The sequence below is a fragment of the Chrysochloris asiatica genome, unplaced genomic scaffold, assembly GCF_000296735.1.
Source record: "Chrysochloris asiatica unplaced genomic scaffold, ChrAsi1.0 scaffold00021, whole genome shotgun sequence".
Classification (NCBI taxonomy): domain Eukaryota; kingdom Metazoa; phylum Chordata; class Mammalia; order Afrosoricida; family Chrysochloridae; genus Chrysochloris; species Chrysochloris asiatica.
The window spans coordinates 27253145-27280081 of record NW_006408539.1 but is presented as its reverse complement, the minus strand read 5'-3'; the positions used below and the strand labels follow the sequence as shown (position 1 = coordinate 27280081).

The 26937-nt window shown below is 38.3% G+C and overlaps 1 protein-coding gene across 1 annotated transcript in view; it reads left to right on the top strand.

Annotated features, from left to right (window-relative positions):
* Positions 1-26004, top strand: part of NETO1 (neuropilin (NRP) and tolloid (TLL)-like 1) — a 163021-nt gene extending 137017 nt beyond the window's left edge. Inside the window, exons 8-11 of the mRNA XM_006837553.1 lie at positions 19788-19901; positions 22796-23354; positions 24305-24379; positions 25376-26004. Of these exons, the coding sequence (XP_006837616.1) occupies positions 19788-19901; positions 22796-23354; positions 24305-24365 (734 nt within the window). The 3' untranslated portion in view covers positions 24366-24379; positions 25376-26004. The remainder of the gene's footprint in view (positions 1-19787; positions 19902-22795; positions 23355-24304; positions 24380-25375) is intronic.
* The last annotated feature ends 933 nt before the right edge of the window (positions 26005-26937 follow it).

Sequence of the window (26937 nt, the reverse complement as noted above, 5' to 3'; positions counted from 1 at the left end):
GGGTCTCTATGAGTTGAAACTAACTTGACAGCACTTAACCACAACAGCAATATATGTATGTATGTATGTATATATGGAGCATGCTGGCTTCATATAATAAACACTGGACTGTGAACCAGAAGCTGTGCTCCCCTGGGTCTTGGAGGACACATTGCCATGTTATTGAGATGACAAATTGCAAAGAATTTCAAGCAGACTATGAGTTAAGAATGTCCCCTGGTTGGCATCCATCAAGAAAATGGGGACCTCAGTCCTACAACCCAAAGGACTGGATTTTGCCAACACCCTGAGTGAGCTTGCAAGAGTGCTCCACTCCAGAGGAGGACACAACCTTGCTGACTCCGTGATTTTAGTCTCATGATGCCCTAAAAAGAGCATCAGCTGAGCCCTATCTTATAACCTCCAGAACTGTGAGATCCTAAAGGGGTTTTGTTTCAAGTTCTTAAATTTGTGACCATGCCTTACTCAGCAGCAGAAAGGGAATCTTGATCTTACGGCAGTGGCATGGGATTTTTAATGCAGTGGATGATCAAAATACTTATTTAAAAAGTTTTTATTGTGGACTGAGAGATAGTTTACATGGGAGAACATCGATTTTACACCATCATTTCATTGCAATGATTACAATCTCCTCCATGAATAATCATCCAGTAGTATTTGCTTCTATTCCCTCTGTGTTTTTGTTTGTTTTGTATTTTGGGGGCTGTACACAGAAACACTCAGGCATATATAATAATTTAAACAACCATAGGGACTATTCTGCAAGTCTGCCTCCTGGCCACCAGAACCCAGTCCCTCTCTTTCCATGAGTCCAGTGTCCTCAGCTGCTCCCTTTCTCCATGTCTTCATCTCTGCCTCTATCTCTGGTGTCACTGCTTCTCTGGATAGGGTCCCACACTCTGCTTGTGCTTTTCTCTCTTGATGGTCCTAGGGTCCTATGTTTCTGTACTGTGAGATTAACTACTCCTCCATTTTTGTTACAAAACTTCTACCTTTACAGTTCTGACATTCACAATTGGTCATGATAACAATTTCTCACTATTGAATCATAAGAATCTTATCTATATCTCTTTTCATCAGACCCATCTAGACAAGATGAAAACTATTCAATAGAGACTCTACCTTCCCCTGCACACTCAAACTAAGCTTCTTCTTGTAAACTTGTAAGCCAGTCACTTTGTGCCTGAATTGCCCCATCATTTTAGGTAGCCAATGCCTAAGTTTCCCGTCTCTATCTACCCTGTATACAGAAGGTATAGGATTGATTTTGGATGTGAAAACTCCTTCCCTCTTAATTGGTATTTTGAGCTACTATATCCATAAGTATAGGCCAAGTTAATCAAATTGTAGCAATTTACACTCATTTCCATTATCAAAAAAAATTAATCTTCCTTTGTTCTAGTTCTGATTATCAAGCCATTGAGGCTAGGTCAAATGAGTACTCTCTGCAAGTGTGGGTGTACTTGTGTGTCTCCCTCACTATATCAGCTGGATGCTTCACTCTCAGCTCTAGCCCTCTGTGGCTATGTCCTTGTCCATGGTCTCAGGAGTCCCCAGATCTCACAACACTTCAGACCAACCATCCCTTCCTCTACTCTCTCTCACATCCAGGTCAGCGGGGGTCTATGGAATGTAATTGAACTCAGCCTATTTCTTCATTGCTGCCTTTCCTCCTCTCCCAGTCACCAGTAGATCAACGTCATTGCCAGAAAGCTTAATGCTTGCTCATGTGATCCCTTTGCGTTTCAGTTTTGAAGGGGTGTTTGTCCTGAAGGGACTTGATTGCTTGCTTTGATGGCTCCCAGTCCAAATGACTTTTTGTAAATAACTTACCATGATTACTCCTAAGTTGGACTCTGGATGTGGTGCTGTAGGATCAGCACCGAACAGTGAACAGCTATGATTTGGAACATACTGGATAGATGACACTTAATAACTCCTAAATTGGAGTCCTGGTGTGACACTGTAGGGTAAGCATTGGGTGGCTAACCTCAAGATTGCTGGTTCAAACTCACTAGCTACTCCTCTGAATTGGATTGTTATGAGTCATAACTGACTCAATGGTACTAAATAACAACAACTCCGAAATTTGATGTTTCATGAGAAGTAACATGATTACACTACATGGAAAGAGAAATTCCCCAACATAATTTTGACTAAATATTGAGTAAAAACTGCTCGTGTTTTACTTAGCTAATCCTCGTTACTTTCTGATTTCGATATTTGGTTGAATTCTTAAATTCATCCTTTTCTTCCTTCAGTGAACATGTTAGCACTCAGGCAGGGAGGATATACAGATGAATAAGATGGTCTCTCCCACAAGGCTCACCACACCCATTCACATGTGATTCAAGCGTGTGAGTCATTTCCATTTTTGTCTGCTATTTTGTTCCACACTCCTACCACATACTTCCGCATTTACTTGAATCAATTATGTATTGAAATCTTCATTCTAAGAAGCCCAGTTCTCTTGTAGAGTTGCTTTTTTTATTCCTCTCCAGCATTTGTTTACATCCCTTGAATATTTGTTGTCCTGCCACAGTGATGGATCATTACATTATTTGTATTACCTTTTTCTTTTCTGAAACACCATGTGGCCTGCCACTTGTCTCATGCTTACAAAATGACCATTGTACTCAGGCTATTGCAGATTTCTAATTTTATAATACATAAGTAAAATAGACTTACTGTTTTAAGTAGATTTATATTTGATGACTCCTAGAGAGAAAAAATATCATAGATGGTAATTTGATTATGAGCCTAAAAATACATCTGTTCAGTTGTTGTTGTTGTTGTTGTTGAGTGCTGCCAAGTCGGTTCTGATTAATAGTGACCCTGTTTAGGAGGCCTGGTGTGTTGCTGCAGGATAACGCACTGGGCCACAAGATCAGTTTGCACCATGAAGTCACTGGTTCAAACCCATCAGACACTACTCAGAAACCCTATACAGGTTGACTATGAGTTGGAACCAACTATACGGCACATACAACAACAGCATAGGGTTTCTGAGGTTTTAAATCTCTACAGGAGAAGAAAGTTGCATGGTTCTTCTGAAAAGCTCTTGGTAGGTTCAAACTGCTGACCTAAAGTTTATCCTACAGAGCCATCACGCTCCCTGTTCAGGAACGCTCAGAAAATATACAACTAACAACACTGATGGTAAAGAAGCCAGTTTGGTAATGTCTACGTCCTTCCATACTTACAAGTGTGACGACCTTCAATGCTATGTGAAGAATGAAAAAAATCATTAATGCCTATTAAAAATGTAGACTTCTTCATAGCAGAAGGAAGGCAAACACAAAACAGTCATTTCATTATATTCACAACATTGATAATTTAATTTCTAACTAGAACAAGTATGGTCAATAAATGTTTACATATTTTGGGTAAAGGCTAAGATCAGAGACTGACTCTGTACTGGCTCTCCACCCATGAAGTGAGTTCTAAGTGCTAAAGGAAGCATTTTTGCCAGTTGTAACATAGAGTACTGTCTTAGCTATCTTGTCTGCTGTAATAGAAATGGACTCCTGGTATGGTGCTGTAGGTTCATGCTCTGAAAGGTCAGTTTGAACTACAAGATCAGTGATTCAGGCTCACCAGCCACTCCTCAGAATCCCTATACAGGGTTACTATGAGTCAGAATCAACTTGCTAGCACTTAGCAACAACAAATAATAGAAATACCACAAATGAGTAGGTTAATGAACAGACATTTATATTCTTATAATTTTGGAGGCTAGAAGTCCAAATACAGGGTGCCATCTCTAAAAGGAGGTCTTCCTCTCTCTGTTGGTTCTAGGGAAGGTCCTTTGTTCTTTGTCCTCTGGTGATCTTCATGTGTAGCTTCTCTCTTCTATCTCTGCCTGGGTCTCTTGCCTAATCTGCTCTTTTTATATCACAAAATACGATCTGCTTAAAACACATCGTACGTTGTTACGGCCTCTTACCATAGCATTGAAAACCCATTTCACAAATGGGAATTTAACTACAGTTATAGGGGTTAAGACTGATAACACGTATTTGTGAGGGACACAATTCAATCAACAACAACTAAAATGTAAATGGAAGTCTCCCTGATACCAATCTCTATTCTTCACCATTATGAGTTGGTCCCTTTTAAAAATATTAAGACTATTTTCTTAATATAATAAATATTTACTTATGTATACTATAGAGTAGAGGCCTCGATTGGCACTGGAGTGCTAACTGCAAGGCTGATGGTTCAAACCCAACTTGGAAACCCTATGCTAGGTTTCTGTGAGTCTGAGCTGACTCTACAGCATTTAACAACAGTAGACCATATAGCAGCATAAATACTAGATGGCATACATTTAAGTATCAACAATATAAAAAATAAGGAGCTCTGGTAGCGTAGTGGTTACGAATCGGGCTGCGAACCTTAAGGTCAGCGGTTCGAAACTACCAGGTGCTCCGCGGGAGAAAGATGAGGCTTTCTACTCCCGTAAAGATTTACACCCTCGGAAACCCTATACAGGGTCGCTATGGGTCGGAACCGACTCGATGGCACATAACAACAACAACAACAAATATATAAAATATGCTGGAGAAATTATTGAATATATGGATCATCTTGAGGCAGGTCTCCACAAACAGGACATGAAAGAATGTGTATAATGAAAATAAAATCACTATATAAGGAGCTCTGGTAGCGTAGTGGTTATGAATTGGGTTGTGAACTGTAAGGTCAGCAGTTCGAAACTACCAGCTGTTCCGTGGGAGAAAGATGAGGCTTTCTGCTCCTGTAAAGATTTACAGCCTCAGAAACCCTGTACAGGGTCGCTATGGGTCAGAACTGACTCCATGGTACATAACAACAATAATATTTAAGTATTTGGAATTGAAAATACCCATTAATACAAAAGCACAATTAAAATGCATTGTTGTTGTTAAGTGCCATAGAGTTGGTTCCAACTCATAGCGACCCTGTATAGGGTTTCCGAGAAGTAGCTGGTGGGTTTGAACTGTCAACTTTGTGTTTTGCAGTCCAGTGCTCATCCTACAGTGCCACACTAGGAATCCTTTTAAAAACAATAAACAGATATGTGAACTAGACAGGTAAATGGCAATGCAAAAGACAGGCACCACATAACTCTCCTTGTCTTATAAGAAATGAGAATTGTGCAAGACATAAGAAAATGCAAGAAGTCTTACCCTGTAAAGAGTAATTATATACGATAACAATATCTGAGACAAATAGAGTGAATAAGTACTTCAGAAAAAAAATCACAAATGACCTATCATTACAAGGAAAAAAATTACAAATATTAATTAATAAAGAGATCTAAATTCAAATAGGAATGAGACACCATTTTCATCAGTTGGATTGTTTTTGCTTTGTTTTAAATGACAAATGCTCATAGGCTGGGTTCTCTAGAGAAGCAGAATCAGGGAAGCTTTTATATAAAGAAAGAGAGAGAGAGAGGGAGAGAGATTGATTTACCTCAAGGAAATGGCCCACACAGTTGTGAAGGTGGGAAAAGTCCAAGTCTATGAGTCAGATGTCAGTGTGAAGGTTTCTCCTGACTCATGCAGCTGCAGAGAGTGATGGACCCAGGTGGCAGGCTTCCAGCTGCAGAGGTGAATGAATCCTGGTGCAGAAGGTAAGATGGCAGGCTGCTGAAGATTCTCACCATCAGCCAAAAATACTGCAGGCTGCTGACTCAAGGCCAAAGACCTGATTTGATCTCAACTCTAATTATTGAAAAATGTTATACATTAGATAATGGTGCAGTATTCGGTTTTAACTTTTTAGGCCAACATTGTCTTTAGTAAATTGTACTGCAGGTAATCAGGAATAAAAGACATAAGAAAGCAGCTGTTATTAGATGCCATGGAGTTGGTACCGACTCTTAGTGACCTTATGCACTATATAGAACTAAACACTGCCTGGTCCTTTGACACCCCTACAATCATTGCTACACTTCAGCCCATTGCCTTTGTGCCAGTCCGTCTCATTGGGTATCTTCCTCCTTTTCACTGACCCTCCACTTTACCAAGCACGATGTCATTCTCCAGGGATTGGTCCATCCAGATAATATGTCCAAAGTGTAAGAGATGAGGTCTGACCATCCTGGCTTCTAAGTCTATAGTTTTTGGCAGTTCATGGAACTTTCAATATTCACCTTCAACACCATAACTCAAATGCATTGTTTCTTCTATGATCTTTATTCATTGTCCAACTTTCACATACATGTGAGGTTATTGAAAATACCATGGCTTGGGTTAGGCACACATTATTCCTCAAACTGGAATATTTGTTAATGAACACTTTAAAGAGATTTTGTGAATCAGATTTGCCTAATGCAATACATCATTTGAATTCTTGACAGCTGCTTCCGTGAATATTGATGGTTGATCCAAGCAAAATGAAATCTTTGACAACTTCAATCTTTTCTTCATTTATCTTGATGTTATTTATTGGTCCAGTGGTGAGGATTTTTGTTTTCTTTACATTGAGGTGCAACCCATATCCAAGGCTATGGTCTTTGAACTTCATCAGTAAGTATTTTAAGTTCTTTTTGCTTTCAGCAAATAAGGTTGTATTGAATGGTTAAAAACTAACTACCTGTTAACAGTTAATGAGTTATCTTCCAATCCTGATGCCGCATTCTTCTTCATATAATCTAGTTTAATGAATTATTTGCTCACCATAAAGATTGAATAAGTATGAGGAAATAGTACAAATCTGGTGCATACCTTCCTAATTTTTAACCATTAAATGTTCCCTTCTTCTTTTCGAATAACTGACTCTTGGTCTATGTACAGGTTCCTCATATGCAGAATTAAGTGTTCCAGAATACTCATTCTCCACAATGTCATCTATAGCTTGTAAAGATCCACACAATCAAAAGTTTTACATAGTCAGTAAAGAAGAGGTGAACACCTTTCTGGTGTCCTTTGATTTCAGCCAAGATCGATTTTATATCACTAGTGATAGCCCTCATTCCACATCCACATATGAATCCAGCCTTAACCTCTTACTGACCTCTGTCAGTATACTGCTGTTGCCATTTTGGAATTCTCTTTAGAAAAATTTTACTTGCATGTGGTATTAATGATTGTTATTGATGTTGTTAAGTGCTGTGGATTCAGTTCTGATTCATAGCGACCATGCATAGGGATTCTGAGGCTGTAAATCTTTACAGGAGCAGAAAGCTTCATCTTTCTCCCATGGAACAGCAGCTGATAGTTTCGAACTGCTGACCCTGAGGTTAGCAGCCAGGTTCATAACCACTATGCTACGAGAGTACTGTCCAATTATTTCTTCAGTCCACTGTGTCACCTTCCTTTGGTATAGGCATAACTATGGATCTTTCCAATCAGTTGGCAGGTAGCTGACTTCCAAATTTCTTGGCATAGATGAGTGAGTGTCGCCAGTGATGCATTAGTTTGGTGAAAGATTTCAATTTGTAGTCTATCATTTCCTGGAGTTTTGTTATTTTTCAAAACCTTCAGTGTACCGTGGACTTCTTCCTTCAGTGTCATTGTTTCATAATCATATGCTGCCTCTTGAAATGATTGAACATTGATCATTTATTTTTGCTACAGTGAATCAGTGTATTCATTCCATATTTTTTTTTCTGCATCATTCAATAATGTTCACATAGCATCCTTCAAAATATTTCAAGTCAAGCTTGAGTTTTTCTCCAATTCCCTCAGTTTGAAAGAAATGCACAGCATCTTCTCGTTTGGTTTTCTAACTCCAGGTCCTTGCAAATTTCATCATGATGTCTGACTTTGTCTTCCCCAGTTGACTTTTTAAATTTTTTATTGAGCTCTTGTACCCCTCTAATTGTTTCCATCAGCTTTAGCATGCTTGCACTGGAGAACAAGTTTCAGTGTCTTCTGACATCCATGTCAGTCTTTTCCTTCTTTCTTGTCTTCTTATTGATATTTGACTTTCTTCCTGTATGAGGTTATTGATGTCATCCCACAACTCTTCTAATCTTTGGTCTTTAATGTTTACTTCATTAAATTTGTTCTTCAGACTATCTGTAAATTCAGGTAGGATATGTTTAAGGTCATATTTTTGTTCTTATGAACTTGTTTTAATTTTCTTCAACTTTGGCCTGAACTTGCATAAAAGCAATTGATCATCTGTTCCACAGTCTTCCTAGGGCTCAGTTTTAGCTGATGATGTGGAGCTTTTCCCCCATGTCTTTTCACAGATGTATTCAATTTGATTTCTTTGCATTCCATTTCTTGAGGTTCATGTGTATAGTTGTCTTTTATGTTGTTTAAAAGGTGTAGCGGCAGTGAAGAAGTCACTGGTCCTGTAAAATTCTATCATGTTATCCCAAGCATCCTTTCTGTTACCAAGGCCATATTATTCAATGACTGATCCTTATTCTTTGTTTCCTACCTTTGCATTCCAATCATCAGTAATTATCAATACATCTTGATTGAAGTTTTTATCAATTTGTCTGAAAATGTAGACTTCATCAATTTCATCATCACTGGCTTTAGTGGTTGTTGCATAAATTTGAATAATATATTAATTGGTCTAACTTGTATGTGTATGGATATTATCCTATAGGAAACAGCATTATACTTCAAGATAGTTCTTGAAATGTTCTTTTTGATGGTGAATGTGACCCTATTCCTCTTCAATTTGTCATTCTAAGCCTAGCAATTCATGTGATTGGCAGATTCAAAATAGTCCATACCAGTCCACTTCAGTTCACTAATGTCTAGGAGTCCTGGTGTGGCCCTGTGGACTAATGTGCTGGACTGGAAGATTGGGTTGAATGACAAGGTCAGTGGTTCAACCTCACCAGTCACTTCTTGGAAAACCTGTATGGGGTCGCTATCAGTTGGAACTGTCTCAACCGCACTTAACAACAAAAGCAAAATGCCTAGGATATCGATGTTTATGAGTTTCATTTAATTTTTAACAATGTCCAATTTTCCTAGATTCATACTTTGTACATTCCATGGTCAGATTATTAATGGAGTTTACAGCTTTTTCTCCTCATTTTGATTTGTGCCTCATCAGCAAATGAAGATCCTGAAAGGTGTACTCCATTTTTGTCATCATGATCAACTCTACTTTGAATATTCCCCTCTTCCCCGGTCATATTTTGAGTGCCTTCCAGCCTGAGGGGCTCATTTTTCAGGCACTGCATTGTCTGTCAGTCTGTCGTGCTGTGGTGGCTTGTGTGTTGCTATGGTTCTGGAAGCTATGCCACTGGTATTTTAAATACCATGAGGGTAACCCATGGTGAACAGGTTTCAGATGAGTTTCCAGGCTAAGACAGACTAGGAAAAAGGAGAATCACTGAAAACCTTATCAATAGAATTGAAAAACTATCAGATAGCACTAGAATATTGAATACCAAGACATAAGACAGCATATACTTTGTAATTCTGGGTAACATCTGTTGGGCAGTACGTATTGATCTTTGATTCATATTTTATAGCTACTCTAGGTTCTGCCAGTCACTGAACATAGACATGGTCAGTCTGGTTTCTGCATCCATGAGTCAGTGTAGGAGGCCCACCAGGGGCAGAGGAGTATGGGAGGTTGTTGTAGTCAACATAAATGTGTTTGAATTTCCTGTAGTTGCCATGACAAAGTGCCACAAATGAGGTGGTCTTAAACAACATCAGGTTATTCTCTCAGAGTTCTGGAGAACTGAAGTCTGAAATGAAGGTGTTGGTAGGACCATGGTTCCTCTGAAGACGCCAGGGGAAAATCAAAGCTGTGTTCTTCTCTTTTCATCTGGAATTACCAGCAGTCCTTGGCATTTCTTGCCTGTAGACATATCACTTAGTCTCTGCCTCTGTCATCGTGTAGTGTTTCCCTTGTGTGTCTTTGTCTGTATATTTTCTTCATAAAAATTTACCAGTCATACTAGGTTAGAGTCCCCCCCTAAAGCTCTCATTGTAATTTGATGGTCTGTAAAGACCCAGTTTGCAAATATGGTCTGAGGGACTGAGAGGTAGCATTTCAGGGAATATAAGCCAACTCATTGGTTTAAGAAAATCTTGGATTTGACATAGAGTTGACACTAGCAATGACCATTCTGTACCCGGGTGGCTGTGAAAAAGATATCAAGAGCTGTCCCCTGGCCATTGGCCTAAATAGCTGAGGAAATAGTGTACCTCTTTATTCTGAAGGGGTGGGATTTAGGTGGGGAGGGCTGGTTGAGAGAAACAGGATGACATGCAATTGCTTTTGATTAAGCCATTTAACCACATTGTATTTGAGATGTTAATTTGAACTTTGTGCCCAGTAGAGAGTAATTTATAGTGTAGGCCTGACTCCCAGAGCAGGAGTCAAATCTGGAAGTACAAACCTGAGAGTCAACAGAACATGCAGGCTTTGAGTCAGACTGAGGGCACCAAGAAATATGTGTACAGAGAAGGAAGGGGATGAGGACATTCTGGAAGTCTGACTGCAGGGTTCAGACACATGAGCAGAGTGGCTGAAATACAGGATAAAATATTGTCCAAGTCACCTGAATTATCATTGAATAAAAGTAATTGAGTTTTCAGATATGCTACATTCTGCTATTCAGTGTGAATTCATTACTAAAATGTATCTGTAGATAAGTACCACATTTACATACTTATATGTAAAGGAGTGTCTTCATTTCTCTGTCAAAGAAAGATATTGAGCATATTGTGTATCTGAAAGTTTTATTAAATCAATATTTTCAAGGCTGATAAAACTCAAATTTGAGAAATGAAGCCAGGATATGCTTCCTGACTACATGAGTGCATGTTTGTGTGAGTGTATGTGTGTTAACCTCCCCACAACCCCCATCTCCACACAGTTCTGCACATGCTTCTGCTTACACTTAACCTGGGTAAATAGTGAGGACTCAAGAGAAGTGAGAGAAGATGCAAACTTGTGATTGTGTGATATGTGAGTGTGGTTGAGTGTGTGTGGTTGAGTGTGTGGGTGTGGTTGAGTGTGTGGGTGTGGTTGAGTGTATGGGTGATCTGGGTGACTGGAAATGTGTGGGTGAGCATGAGTATGTGTGTGTGTAACACAGTGAGTTTCTGAGTGTGAGTGTGTGTAAGTACATATATGTGAGTGTGTTTGTGTGTGTGTGTGTGTAAATGACGGCAAGTGAGTATGTGTGTGTATGTGCCTTTTTGTGACTTCATGTGAGTGAGTGTGTGTGTGTGTCTATGAGTGGATGTGTGTGTGTGTGTGTGTGTGTGTGCATGGAACTGTGTAAGAGTGAACGTATGCGTGTGTGTGTGGTTGTGGATGCGTGTGTGTGTGTGATAGTTGTGTTAATTATAAGTAAAGAATGGTTTTACTGACCATTATTATTAGCAATTATAAAAGCATTATAATAACAATTATAAATGAAAGCATTAAAAATAACAATTATAAATAAAAATTCATTTAATTACAAAATTGAAACAAATTTTATCAATAATTGAGACAAACACTGAAAACAAGATAAGCACTGGACTGCTCACCACCAGGTCAGTGGTTCACACCCATCAGCCGCTCCTCAGAAATGCTATACAGGTTTGCTGTGAGTCAAAACCGACTCAACGGCACTTATAACCAACAACTATAAAGCTAGACCATGCCATTATACAATATATACCTCATGATTGTTTATTAAAGAAGCACTGATGAAGTAATCATTGTGCACTCCCATGCTAGCAGGAAGGTTTGAGATTTGAACCCCAACAACTGCTCTGCAGGAGTAAAGACCCGGAGATCTGCTTTCATGGAGATGACAGTCAAGGAAACCCAGTAAAGACCATTCTACTTTGTCACATGGGGTCACTATGTCTCCAAGTCAACTTAATGTCACCCAACAACAACAGCATTCTTTTTAAGGAAAGCATGCAAAAACCTTTTATTAGAGGATCAATAACATATAGGCAAAAATATTGTGGGTCCAAGATGCGTTCTGGGTTCCATCAGTGTGAGGAACTATGGAAAAGCATTTTTACTGGTGCTGCATAAGCTTACCCCCTTGTGGGCAGCAGTGGAACACCAGCATATTTGAAAATAAAAATAAAAATAAAGGAATGAAGCAGGATTCAGTGGAATAAGTTATCAAAGTCATTGATAAGCTTTATGTGGTGCAAATTATTTGCTGTTGTTAGGAGCCGTGCAGTTGTTCTGAGTCGTAGCCACCTGTAGGTAGTTACACCAGAAGGCAAAGCAGCCTGTCCTACACCATCCTCATCATCATTGCTACGTGGGAGCCTGGTGTGGTAACCCCTGTGTCAGTCCAGCTCATGGGGAGTCTTTCCTCATGTTTGTTTACCATTTCCTTTACCAAATATGATTTTCCTCTCCTCATACTTATGCATATTAACACTCAGGCTCGCACACATTTACACACTTACATTTACACACTCATGCTCACACATATGCCCAAAATATGTGAGACAAAGTCTCACCATCTTCGCTTCTAAGAAGTATTCTGGCTGTATTTCTTCCAAGATAGATTTGTTCATTCTTCCAGCAGTTCATACATACTTGGTATTTTTTGCCAACACAGGAATTCGGAAGCATCAATACTTCAGTCTTCTTTATTCATTGTCCAGCTTTCACATGCATGTGATAGGATTAAAAAGACCATGACCAGGATCAGGCACACCTTAGATCTCAAAGTGACATCTTTGTATTTGAACACTGCAAAGTAGCCTTTTATGGGCAGATTAGCCCAGTACAATAATACTTCATTTGAGTGCTTGGTTGCTGTTTCCCTGGATCCAAGTAAAACAAAAGCCTTGACAACTTCATCCTTTCCTCAGTTTCTCCTGATGCTGTTTATAGGTCTGGCGGTGAGAATTGTTGTTTTCAGTACATTGAGGTGTAATCCAAGCAGAAGGCTATAATCTTTGACCTTCATCAGTAAGTATTTCAAATTATCTACCCTTGGAGCAAGCAAGGTTGTAGAACCTGCACTTTAATGAATTTTCCTCCAATCCTGATGCCACATTCTTATTACAATAGCCCAGGTTCACATATTATTTGCTTAGCGTACAGATTGAATAAGTATGGTGAAAAGATACAATCTTGATGCATACCTTTTCTTATTTTAAACCAATCCATATCCCCTTGTTCTGTTCAAACGACTGCCTCTTGGTCTTTGTACAGGTTCCTTATGAGTAAAATTAGTACTTCTGAAACAGTGAATTATATGTGCATGTTTAAACTATGTTTTTTCCTGATTCAAAATTATGCAATACAAAAATAACCTTTTTAGGATTAGCATTTGTACATTTTCATGATGATTATAAAAGTAATCCTGTATGTTGTTGCTAAGTGTTGTTGAGTCGGTTCTGATTCTTAATGACTCTCTCTAGGGTCTCTGAGGAATGGCTGGTGATTTAAACTGCTGGCCTTTCTGTTTGAACCAACTTTGTTGTCAAGTGCTTATGCTATGTCACACTAGGACTTAACATTCACATGTATATTTATATTTCTATGAAAGGGACCTTGGTATCGTTGTGAGATGAGCATTGGGCTGCGAACTGCAAGGTTTCTATTCACCCATCAGCCCTGAAATAAGAGGCTGTCAGCCTCTTAAAGATTTACAGTCTCAGAAACCATACAGAATAGGTGTATTCTGTCCTGTAGGGCCTCAGTGAGTCAGAATTGCTTGAATAACAATAAGTTTTGTTGCTTTCATTAACATTTTTCTTGTCTGTATACGTGTAATCATGTATAGAAACGTTCTTAATAAAAGTTTAAATATAATTTGAAGAAATATTAGAAATAACCGTTGTTAATTTTAGTCTGTGCATTTCTAGTGAACTGATCAAAAGCCGCTTGTTGAACCATAGAAGCAGGGAGCTGTCATTTAGCACCTGTGATTGATTTTTCATGTCACCAGTGAAAGACTGCCATTGTAGGTGAAGGATTCAGAGGAAGATGTGTTCATAAAATTATGAAATAAATATTGTTTTTGTTATAAATATTCACCAAAAGACTTTTGTGAGAAAAACATTTCATTACACACTGATTTATTTCTTCATATTGGTTTGAGCTTATCATTTCTATAGAAACTCTGTTGTTGTTATTAAGTGCCATTGAGTTGATTCAGACTCATAGCAACCCTGAATGGGGTTCCCAAGGCTGTAATCTTTGTAGGAGCAGAAGGTCTCCTCTTCCTCCTGTGTAACAGCAGCTCTTGGGTTTGAATCACTGACCTATGGTTCACTGTCCTACAGAGTCACCAGCCTCCCTAGAAACTCTATGTTGTTGTTGTTGTTGTTGTTGTTGTTAGGATCCATTGAGTTGGTCTAGATTCATAGGGACCCTATGCACAATAGAACTAAACACTGCCTACTACTGTACCAGTTTCACGACTGTTACACTTAGGCCCATTGTTCCTGCCACTGTGCCAGTCCTTCTCATTGGACATCTTGTTATTTTCGCTGACCTTCCACTTTACCAAGCATGATGACTTTCTCTAGAGACTGGTTCCTTTTGACAATATGTCTGACGTATGAGAGACAAAGGCTTGCCATCTGGCTGCTAAGGAGCTTTCTGAATGTACTTCCAACACAGCACTGTTTGTTCTTTTAACTGTCCATGGTACTTTTCATATTCTTCTCCAACACCTTAACTCAAATATATCAATCTTTCTACTTTCTTCATTATTCGTAGTCCAACTTTCACATGCATATGACATTATTGAAAATACCATGGCTTGGGTCAGGCACAGCTTAGTCCTTAAACTAATATATTTGCTCTTGACTACTGTAAAGAAATCTTGTGCCAAAGATTTGCTTAACACAATACATTGTTTAATTTCTTGACTGCTGCGTCCATGAGTGTTGATAGTGGATCCAAGCAAAAGGAAGTCATTGATAGGTTTAATTTTTTTTCTGTTTATCATAACATTATTTATTGGTCCAGTTGTGAGTACTTTTGTTTTCTTTTCATTGAGGTGCAACCCACCCATACCAAAGGCTTTTGTCTTTGATCTTCATCAGTAAGTATTTTAAATCCTCTTTGTTTTCAGTAAGCAAGATTGTAATATCTGCATGTTACAGGTTGTTAATTAATCTTCCTTTCCTGATGCCTCATTCCTTATATAATCCAGCTTCTTGTATCATTTGCTCAGCGTACATAAAATCTATAGCTATTAACAAAGTTAAGGCATAAAAGATGCAGAACAGGATCTAGAATGATTTAAAGACATAGAGGGGGCATGATTCAAGTTTGCACATTTGCATAACTGCTTAATATAAAGAAGTGTGTCAGGAATGTGGTTTGTTGGTATCCTTGCACTACTGTTTCATTCCCAAACCACTCATGGTAAAAATGGAAGGTTGTGGATTTATAGTTTATGACACTTGCACAGCCACTGAGCAGCAAGAACTCCAGTCACGGTTGGAGTTTGGAATTGCTCTGTTCCTTCTCTTTCCAGCCCGCTCTGCTACTTCACCTCTTACCATGTCCAATGCCTGTCACGGTTGGAGTTCGGAATTGCTCTGTTCCTTCTCTTTCCAGCCCGCTCTGCTACTTCACCTCTTACCATGTCCAATGCCTGTTTTGACTTTTGTTGCTGTTGCTGTTAAGTGTTGTCGAGTTAGTTCAATTCAGAGAGATCATGTTTAGGGGTTTCGAGGTGCATGTGGTGGGTTTGAACTGCCCATCTTGCAGTTCAAATCAACATTATGGTCCAGACCTTATCCTACAGCACTGTTCCATTTACTTTTGTGTTTATGTATTTAAACTTTTTCATGATCCCATCTTTTTTAATGGTAAGGTTTCTAGCTCAGTATAGAAGGGCAATTAATACTTATATTGTTTTTAAGGTATTCTTGACTTAATGGATAACTGTCCTTTTCAAACCACTGCAGTTCATTAGGTAATTTAGTGGTTTTTGCCTCTTGACTAAAACACTTAGCAGTCTTTCACATCTATTTGCAGAGAACATGCTATTATTCTGTGTATGCTTTTGGCAGCATTCATCATATACTCAACACATCAAATCAGTTCTGCAAAAGCCATTAGAGTAGACTACACAAATGCAAATTTAGTACCTTTCCTAAAAAGCCAGTTCAAGCAATAATTTATCAGTTTGCTAAACTTTACATTGTGTACGTTTTATATGGTGTTGGTGTGGTTGTTTAGTGCTGTCGAATCAGTTTCAACCCATAGCAACCCTGTATAGGGTTTCCAAGGAGCTTAAACCACTGACCTCACGGATCAAACTGACTTTGCAGTCCAGCTCATTAACCCACAGTGCCACACCAGGACTCCACGTTTTATATGGTGCTTAACAAAGCACTAGCCCAGCAAAGTGTTAACTCATATTGTGTACTCTTTAATATGTAAATATACATACATATGTTGTTGTTAAGGAGCTCTGGTAGAGTAGTAGTTAAGAATTGGGTTGCGAACTTCAAGGTCAGCAGTTTGAAACTACCAGCTGTTCTGTGGGAGAAAGATGAGGTTTTCTACTCCCATAAAGATTTACAGCCTCGGAAACCCTGTGCAGGGTCACTGTGTGTCAGAACCGACTCCACGGCACATAATCACTAACACCACCATGTTGTTTCGTGCCATCAAGTTGCTTCCAACTCATAGCAACACTGTATAGGGTTTCTGAGGAGCAGCTAATGAATTTGAACTGCCTACCTTGTGTTTAAAACTGACCTTGAGGTTGAGTGTTGTTAAGTGCCATCAAGTCAATTCCAACCCATAGCAACCCTTTAAAGTGTCCAAGGAGAAGCTGGTGAGCTAGAACCACCGATCTTGCAGTTCAAAGGGCTTTGCAGTCTGGCGCTTTAATCCACAGCACCACACCAGGACTCCATTGTGTGTGTATAGTATAGATATATCTATATATACACGTGTGTGTGTATGTACCTATAGCTATATATATGTGTGTGTGTCTTTTTTAAATGAAGGTAACAGTGGCCCCTTTTGTTAGGTGCTGCTGAGTTGTTTCTCACTCATAGGGACCCTGTGCCCATCAGAACGAAGCACTGCATTTGTTTCCTGCACTCCTCTCACTATTGTTATGTTTGAGCCTATTGCTGCTGACCCTGTGTCAGTCCGTCTTGTTCAGGCGCTTCTTCTTTTCCTCTGACCCTCTACATTACCAAGTGTGCCAATTACTACATGTTTGTTTTGTTTTCTTCATGAAGGGGGTGGGGGCCTGGCCTGATTTGGACTTTTCTCTTTAACCAGGAACATGAACCCAACCTGAAGCAGAAGAAATTGTGTGATTTTAGCAGACAGGGCCTCGGATGGGGAGAGGATACGCTTACCCAGGAAGAATCACTTTTATTTCACTTAGTGACGTTATGTATGTGTCTTTGTTTTCATTTTCAAGATTTGCAGATGTGACTTTTGAAAAGATTCTTTTAGGTCTTTTAAAAATATACTAAGTATATTCCTGAAAGTTTTGGCTAATGTAACAAGTATATTAAAGAACTTTCTGGCTCGTCTTTAGTACCAAATTTTGAACCATACTATGGAACAGGGTGGTTACAAAGATGAAAAAAATAAATAAATAAAACCCATTGGCTTCAAGTCAATGCCCACTCATAGCAAGACAATAGGACAGACTAGAAATGCCCCACAGGGTGTCTATGGCACTAATATTTATGAAAGAGTCCTGGTGTGGCGCTGTGGGTTAATGCGCCAGACTGCAAAGTCATTTGAACTGCAAGGTCGGTGGTTCAAGCTCACCAGCAGCTCCTTGGAAACCCTATACAGGGTCTCTATGGGTGGGAACAGACTCGATGGCACTTAACAACAACAACAACAATATTTATGAAACCAGGCTGACACATCTTTCTCTCCCATTGAGCAGCTGGTGGGTTTGAACAGACAACTTCTCAACGATCACTTTAATCACTGTGACACCAGGGCTCGTTATACTATGATTTTAGTGTTTAAATCATATCCATTATTAGTGTATCTTTTAGATGGCACAGTGATTAAGTGCTGGATTCCCAACCTAAATGTGAGTGGCTCAACGCCATCAGCCACTCTGCCAAAGAAACCTGTTAAGACACCATTGTTGTTATGTGCCATGGAGTCGGTTCCAACTCATAGCAACCCTATACAGGGTTTCTGAGGCTGTAAATCTTTATGGGAGCAGAAAGCTTCATCTTACTCCCGTGGAGCAGCTAGTAGTTTCGAACTGCTGACCTTGTGGTTCACAGCCCGATTCGTAATCACTACGCTACCAGAGCTCCTTGTTGTTGTTAAGTGCCATCGAGTCGGTTCCAACCCATAGCGACCCTGTTTAGGGTTTCCGAGGGTGTAAATCTTTACGGGAGTAGAAAGCCTCATCTTTCTCCCGCGGAGCAGCTGGTAGTTTTGAACCGCTGACCTTAAGGTTCGCAGCCCGATTCGTAACCACTACGCTACCAGAGCTCCTTAGAGATGAGGAATTTCTTGTTTGTCATGTGGAGAGTTGGCGTGAGTCAGAACCAACTTGTTAGTACACACAGCAGTAGCAATACATCTTTACTGATTTTTGATTGATTATTATTGCTGTTAGTGCCTTGGAGTCAGTTCTGACTCATAGCGACCCTGTATAGGGTTTCCAAAGAACAGCTAGTGGGTTTGAACTGCCAACCTTGTGGCTCAAAGTCCAGTGCTGATCCACACCAGGAGTTATTGGTTAATCACTGTAATCTGTATTTTGTATGCAAGTCTTTCTAGAATGGCTGTGCTTACTAAGGTAGTCCAAATATTGTAGCAGGGAAAAAAACAAAGAACACTAAAATTACATTTTATGAAATTTATAGGGTGATTAAAAAGGTAAGACAAAAGTTAATTTTACGGCACTGACTGTGAATTGTAAGTCATAATTTTCTATTTCTCTAGAGACTATTTTAAATATCCTGTAAAGAAATGTAATTTTCATAATATTGAAATCATATGTAAACTTTCACCTTCCTATATTAGCTTCACTCTTTTTCCTAGTTAGCTAACCAAACGACTTACCGCAGTTCCCTAAATGTCATTGTAATATGGAACATGTGGGGTATATGTAAAGTCGGCTAATTTTGTTACCTTGTGTATATATATATTCAGCATAGTGTGTGTATCTGTATATATATTCAACACTGGTGGTGGTTATGTGCCATGAAGTCGGTTATGATTCATAGCGACCCTGTACAGGGTTTCCGAGGCTATAAATCTTTGCGGGAGCAGAAAGCCTCATCTTTCTCCCGCGGAATAGCTGGTAGTTTCAAACTGATGACCTTGCGGTTCACAGTCCGATTCATAACCACTACGCTATTGGTGAGTATTAACTTTGTCCTGGTTCTGAATTCCCCTGATAGCTTTTGTTGTTTTGTTTTGTTTTCCGATCCATAGCTGATGTAGAATTTGGTTTCATCCAAACTTTTTTTCATTTGTAGTTATTTTTCCAAAGGATTGTAGTATTTCAATTAAATCTTTATGCATATTGATAATGCAATCCTGAGTGCAAAATTTCAGCACTCACCTTAGTGTTATGCAAATGGAAAGCATTTAGCAGTATTTGCTGAATGAATGTATCAAACCAAAATATTAACAACAACCAAGAAGCTATATGGATAATGTACTTCGTTTTTATGATGGGGAAGCGCCATGTAGCATCTTTTATACACTGAGCAACTCTCGAGGCTAACATAGCACAAGATCACCATGGCTGAATACTTTGGAGACTCTCATGCCATATTGTTTATCTCAATTTAAAGGCAAACTGTCACTCTACTCTTGTTTTTAGATTTGAACTGTGAGTGATTTACTTCTGAGCATCAATGATATGTTTTGTCTCCCCTGCTTTCCCTTCTTCTGTTTGTGGTCTTTAGCCCCCTGTGAAGGTAATACCTTCTTCTGTCATAGTAACATGTGCATCAACAATACGTTGGTCTGCAATGGACATCAGAATTGCGTGTATCCGTGGGATGAAAATCACTGCAAAGGTAATGATTAGTTCTTGAGACTCAAAAAGGTTTCTTCTTGTGGGGTAGGAGGGAAGTTTACTTCAATGTTGATTGTTGTTGTTGTGAAGTGCCAACAAGTCGGTTCCAACCGACAGCGACCCTGTATAGGGTTTCCGTGGAGGAGCTGGTGAGCTTGAACCACTGATCTTGCAGTTCAAATGGCTTTGCAGTCTGGTGCATTAACCCACAGCACCACACCAGGACTGTGTTGTTGTTATTGTTAGGTGCCATCTAGTCGGTACCAACTCATCGCAACCTTATACACAGCAGAACGAAACACTGCCCGATCCTGGGCCAACCTCACTATTGTTGCCATGCTTGAGTCCATTGATGCTGCCACTTTGTCAATCCATCTCGCTGGAGGTCTTCCACTTTTTCTCTGATCCTCCACTCTACCAAACATGATATCCTTCTCCAGCGACTGGTTCTTCCTAACAATATGTCCAATCCACTATTCTTTAGAAACCGGGTTTAGAGTGACTTTTAAATGAGCTCTGGTGGAGCAATGTTTTAGCTTTCTGAAAGGTTGGTAGTTGGAGCCCATGCACCACTCCACAGTGGCAATCTGCTTCCATATGGCTCTCTGGACAGTTCTACCTGTCACACACAGCTGCACTCTAGGAATCAGAATTAACTTAAAGGTGCACAGCAACCATAGTAATTGAGTTTTATAAGCTCTGGGGGTGCAACAGTTAAGTTTTCCATTGTGAGCTGAAATTTCAGTGACTTGACCTCACCGGCTGTTTTGTGGAAGAAAGATGTGGCAGTCCCTTATAGGGAAATTCTGTTGAGCCCTAAAGGTCACTAAGATTAGGGATTCACTCAATGGCAGTGAGGTTTTGCATAATTGCATTTGAATTTCATTTTCTTTTTTAAAGTTAGAATATGTGTTTTCATGGTATAATGTGAAATACTTCTGGGTTTGGGCACATGTTTTATAGTCATTCATGTGGTATCCAGTGGTTTCTTCATTGACTGCAGCACAGGAAGCTATCCTGAACATTTTTATTAAAACGTTTCTCTCTCTTTGAACCTGTCAAGGCAGGAAGAGGGAGATGGGGATGCTAGTGGAAGGTGTCACTTCCCTTTCATCTAGGTGCCCCCATCTATTCTTATTTGTCCTCACTGGCCATTGTATACACTCACTGGACATTGTATATACTCATTGGACATTGTATATACTCACCGTCGGACATTGTATACGCTCATCGGAAACTGTATATACTTTTTATACACTCACCAGACATTGTATATACTCCCCGGATGTTGTATGTACTCACCAGACATTGTATATACTCAATGGATATTATATATACTCACTGCACATTTTATGTGTATATACCCATTGGACATTGTATAAACTCAGCTGGCATTGTATATGTTTACCGAGCATTGTATATACTCACTGGGCATTGTTTATACTTACTGGACATTGTATATACTCACTGGACATTGTATGTACTCACTGGACATTGTATATACTCACTGGACATTGCATATACTCAATGGGCATTGCATATACTCACTGGGCATTGCATATACTCACTGGGCATTGTATATACTCATTGGACAGTGTTTATATTTATTGTACATTGTATATATACTCTAAAGAAACAGCATATTGGAGGAACATGTATACTTTTTAGTACTTTCTACCATTTAAGTTCAATTTTGCAACCCACATCCTCTCTTCTTTTTCTCTGAAAATAAATTCCAATCTCCCATCACCCTTACTCAGCTAAAGACAAAGGTTTGTTTATGTAGACAGGGATCCTTGGTTGGGTCATGAATGTAGTATGATTTAGTTAAAGTGGAAGAACCAGATGTATTCATTTATTAAGAACCAGTATTCATCAATGTACAAAGGCAGAGCACTCTTTCATGTGTAAAGTCCAAGATCATCTATTAAAACACTTTCTGTGACTACAAGCAGAAAGCATTGTCAATGCTACCAGAGCTCCTTGTTGCTAGTGTAGAGAAGTACAATTTATTTTTATGTGTTTACCATATATCCTACAACCATGGTCAACTAGTTTATTAGTTCTAGTTATATTTCAATGGATCTCCTGGAGTTTTCTATATATAAAATACCCTGTCATCTAAAAGAATAATATAGCTTTATTTATTTTCCAATCTGGATGTCTTTAACTTCATCATGTTGCCCTAGGAGAACCTTCAGTCCAGTGTTGGAAGGAAATGGTATGAGCAGATAACCTTCCTTGTTTTTGCCTTTAGGAAGAAAACATTTGCTCTTTCACCATTAATTTTGATATTTAGACGCCCTTTGTCACATTGAGAATTCCCCTTCATATTCCTAATTTTTTTAATGTTTGTAGAATGAAAGAGTATTTGATTGTTTTTCAAATGATCATGTGTTTTTTACCTTTATTCGGTTGATATATGGTAGCCACTCTTTGGAAACCCTCTATAGAATTCCTGAATCAGAACCAATTCAGTTAACAACAGTTTGGAGATAATTCCTGTTTCAAACAATTGATGGAGTTGAGAGGTTTCTGTATACCTATGGAAAAAAACTAACTGATTGCTTTAAAAATCACCAATTCATTCCCAATTGTCATGCTAAAAATCCTATAACACGTTCCCCAAATGTGTATCTGTCTCTGTGCTAGTGTGTTTCGTAACAGGAATTCTGGAATGTTGGAAGGGGTAGTTAGAAGACTAGCTGATGGAGCACTCATGAACATTGAAACTTCTCTTTTTTTTAAATCATACTATTTTAAGTCTGTAAACGCTATGCTTGGCTGGTTTCATTTTAAAGTTCTGAATATCCACTTTGGCTATCATTGTTTAATGTGTGGTGGTCTGTTTTTTGTTCTATTCTCTTTGTATTTTCCACTCTCCCCAACCTCTAGAAAAAAGAAAAACAAACCTTCTGGACCAGCTGACCAACACCAGCGGGACCGTCATCGGCGTGACTTCCTGCATCGTCATCATCCTCATTATCGTCTCTGTCATCGTGCAGATCAAACAGCCAAGGAAGAAATACGTCCAGAGGAAATTAGACTTTGACCAGACAGTGTTCCAGGAGGTGTTTGAACCTCCGCATTATGAGTTATGCACTCTCAGAGGGACGGGGGCGACAGCAGACTTTGCAGATGTGGCAGATGACTTTGAAAATTACCATAAACTGCGGAGGTCATCTTCCAAATGCGTTCACGACCATCACTGTGGATCACAACTGTCCAGCACTAAAGGCAGCCGCAGTAACCTCAGCACAAGAGATGCTTCTGTGTTGGCAGACATGCCGCCTCAGCCTGTCAAACCCCTCATCCCACCCATGAACAGAAGGAATATCCTTGTCATGAAACACAACTACTCGCAAGATGCTGCGGATGCCTGTGACATCGATGAGATCGAGGAGGTGCCCACCACGAGTCACAGACTGTCCAGACACGAGAAAGCTGTTCAGCGGTCAGTATCCCTAGATTGTTTGATGACCACTATTACCTGAGGACAGAAGTACTTCAAGAGTATCGTGTTCTTTGTCTTCATATTTTAGTTTCTCCACTTTTTCCTCTTCTTTTTCTTCTGAGTGCTATTCTTACTCTTCCTATAGCCCATAAGTGTACATGGCATGAAAATGTGTATAAGCAAACACACACACAGACCAAAGATATTTATATTTTTGTGCATATACAACATTTATTTCTACAGAAATTACTGATTTTGATTTATATTGCAAATTTCCATTGGTACATGACTTGTATATTTCAAAGGAGGCCATGAATTCTTCATATATTCAAAGATAGGAAATGATATATGGAAACACTTGCCTTATCAAGATGGTTAGCCCATCTTGAATCACTTTAATGTAAAATTAATATATTTTACAATATAACATATTATATTTTTGGTATTAAAATGAAAATACTTTTTCCCCCATGTATGAAAGAATAGGTACATTAAAAATTGCTCATGATGCCATAGTATGCTAAACTACTAATCATTTAGATTTGAATACAGCTAGAATTAAAAGAAAAAGTTGATTTATTTTTTCTTAGAATCAAGATAATATTGTCTGCGTGGTATTATGAGCACTAAAATGATAAAAGTTTTAAGGATAGAACATTTCATTTTTTTAAAAGTAATCTTTTTTATAAATTTAAATATCATGTCTAAGTATGTTTTGTTTTGCATGTTTAATAGCATGTAGTTGGCTTTATAATTCCCCATACTTTTCAATGCAGCATGCCTTTTTCAAACCCTAAGATAGTGTTAGTTGACTTAACACGTTTTGCATGCTAACAGGAAATTTTTTTTTTTTTCAAAGTTTGGGAATGCTTTTAAGTAAATATTGGGTGCATATATGTATTTTTTGTGCAAATATTACTTTGTTGAATGAAATAGCCGTAACATTCCAGGTTCTGCCTCATTGGGTCTCTAAGCAAACATGAATCTGAATACAACACAACTAGGGTCTAAAAAGAAAATTCAAGGTAAGCAAATGTCCTTGGTTTATCTCCCCACCTTGTTGTATTCTGTTTTGTTTTGTTGCAGTTGTCTAGTAGTTTGTAGGGAATGTGCTATTTATCCATTACTTTCTAAATTATATGTTTCATGACATTTCACAATTAGAAATATAATGAATTTAGTGCTAATAGAGTTATGCTTCTTAGCATATGTGTTTCTGAAATGAATTTTAATATTTTATCATCAAGTATCAGAAGAAAATACTATTTTAAAAGGATATTTGAATATTATAATTGAAAAGTAACTAGACTAAATTGAACTCTTCCATAAATTACCAGAAGAAACCCAAGATTTTTAGGAATACAAAATATGAATATTCAGTTTTAGTATAATTGAAATAAATATATAAAACTGGTTTTACTTCAGTGACATAATTTGGCCATAGTTTTGACTCATAACTCATGCTCTCGGTATTTGGTAGAAACAATACAGCCTGTGCACTATTATTTTTGCATGAAATGTGTAGTTTCTCCCATCAAAATTATATGTAGCATGTTGTGTCATATTTTATGGTATAAAACATGAATGCTTAATAGTGTGTAGTGTTTCATAAATAACTGTTGTCTCCATATGATAAGCACTGGACTGTGAACCACGAGGTCTGTGGTGCTAGCCTGCCAGCCACTCCACGGGATGAAGAGCTTTCTGCTCCTGCAACAATTTTTGTTTAAAAGCCTCAGAAACTCTATACAGGGTCGCTATGAGTTGGAATCGATGTGATAGCACTTATCAACAATAATAATGATCTCACAATGGCTTTACTTTTTGAAGTTATAGTCTCTTCTCAATCAGAATAATTTGTCTCCAAATAAATTTGCTTGACAGCTAATGTTTTCAAGCATATCAGCTATTCTTGACTTAGGTGAAATGCATTCCCAGGCTCCATCTTACCTTGATGAATTGATGTGGTTTTGTGCATTTTTCATTGAGAAAAAAATGTTTTAACTGTGTTTTATTTTCAGAGAAGAACTATTTGTACAAACGTGGGGACTGTGACAAGAAAATTCTATAGTGAATTGTGAAAAGTGGACATATTTCTAAATTCATTCCACTGCCTTTATCCAAACTTATGAATTACAGACATTTGTTATTCCTTCGGCAAGACATCCCCGCTGCACAGTGACATGTTCATTTCGTAATTTGGTTGCTGGCCACCAAGTGCTCCTTAGTTTCTAAGTACGTTTTGAGATTTTACTGGAAACTTGAAGAGGAAATTAGTTCCTGATTCAAACTATCCCAACTTTATTTTTACTGTCAGTTCCACTTTTGTTTTTGTGTTGGTTTGTGTCTTTGTTATATAATTGTACATTGTGTGATATGTGGAAAAAGAACACGGTTTTGGATGAACTTTGCATCATATGCCCATTGTTTTCATTATTATATAGACTGCTTGAGAATAGTCCGCTCCTGAGTGATTTTGAACACACTACTGCGAAAGTTGGAAATATGGACCGTGGTATCACCAGCCTAGAGGTTTTTTTTTAATGGACTATGCGAACCTGTTGTTAGATTCCAGTTAAGTGCAGCAAAAAGTAATGAGTAAAATGACAAGATGGCAATAAGAAAAATCTCATGTCTTTGGTCTTTCTTGTATGCCCCAAGTTCCTTTTATTTTGGTTCGTATCAAAGGAAGATACCGAGTTTCAGAAATGGATTTTGAAATCAGGTATTTTACCATCGGTACCCTACACTGGAAATGTTTGTTGTTTTTGTTTTTTGTTTTTACTAAGCTCTTAGCAATATGAGTGAATCGACAGTTTGAGAAGTATCCTGCATGTCAGTACTGGATATTTGAGTTGGAAAAATATCCTTTTTATTAGACATTGTAAAAAGCATGCATTCTCTGATACTGCTGTTATTCTCCCATTTCTTTATGTCCTATGCTTGCTACTTGTCACTTTTTATATAAAGATATATAAAAATGTGTAATAATTTCCTAACTTGAGTTAAGAGAAATGTTTTCTTCTATAGAGTAAGAACAACAACAACAAAAAAGTACAGAACTACACACATTATATAAAACTCTTTCCACCTGATAGTACCGAGGCCTACTTCCTCCAATATTTGATTTCTAAAGTTTTATGAAATCTGTTCTCATTTTGAAATAGGAAGGTCTTTTTTAAATGCTTTAAAATCACAGACCCTTTTATGACCCAAATTATACTATTCTGAATTCATCTTCTACTCAGGCACACATATGACACTGAACGTTTATTGATTATGACTATGTTTCATATAAATAAAGCAAATCCTATAATATATGTCATCGCTGGTGAATTCTATGTATACTCTATTAAGCTTGATATGGTGAGTGGGTACTTTGCGAAATGTATTGAATGTGTATGTACTCTTAGAACAGAAATTTCAGAAAGCAGAAATGCTATCTATGTGCTTACCAGCATTTTCAAAACAGCTTAATTCTGAAGATTAAAACAATTTGTCCTTCAGATAATGAAGTTGTCTAGATTCCCACAATTCAAACCTTGCAGCCAAATTTATCAATTATTGCCATACACTCCAGTTA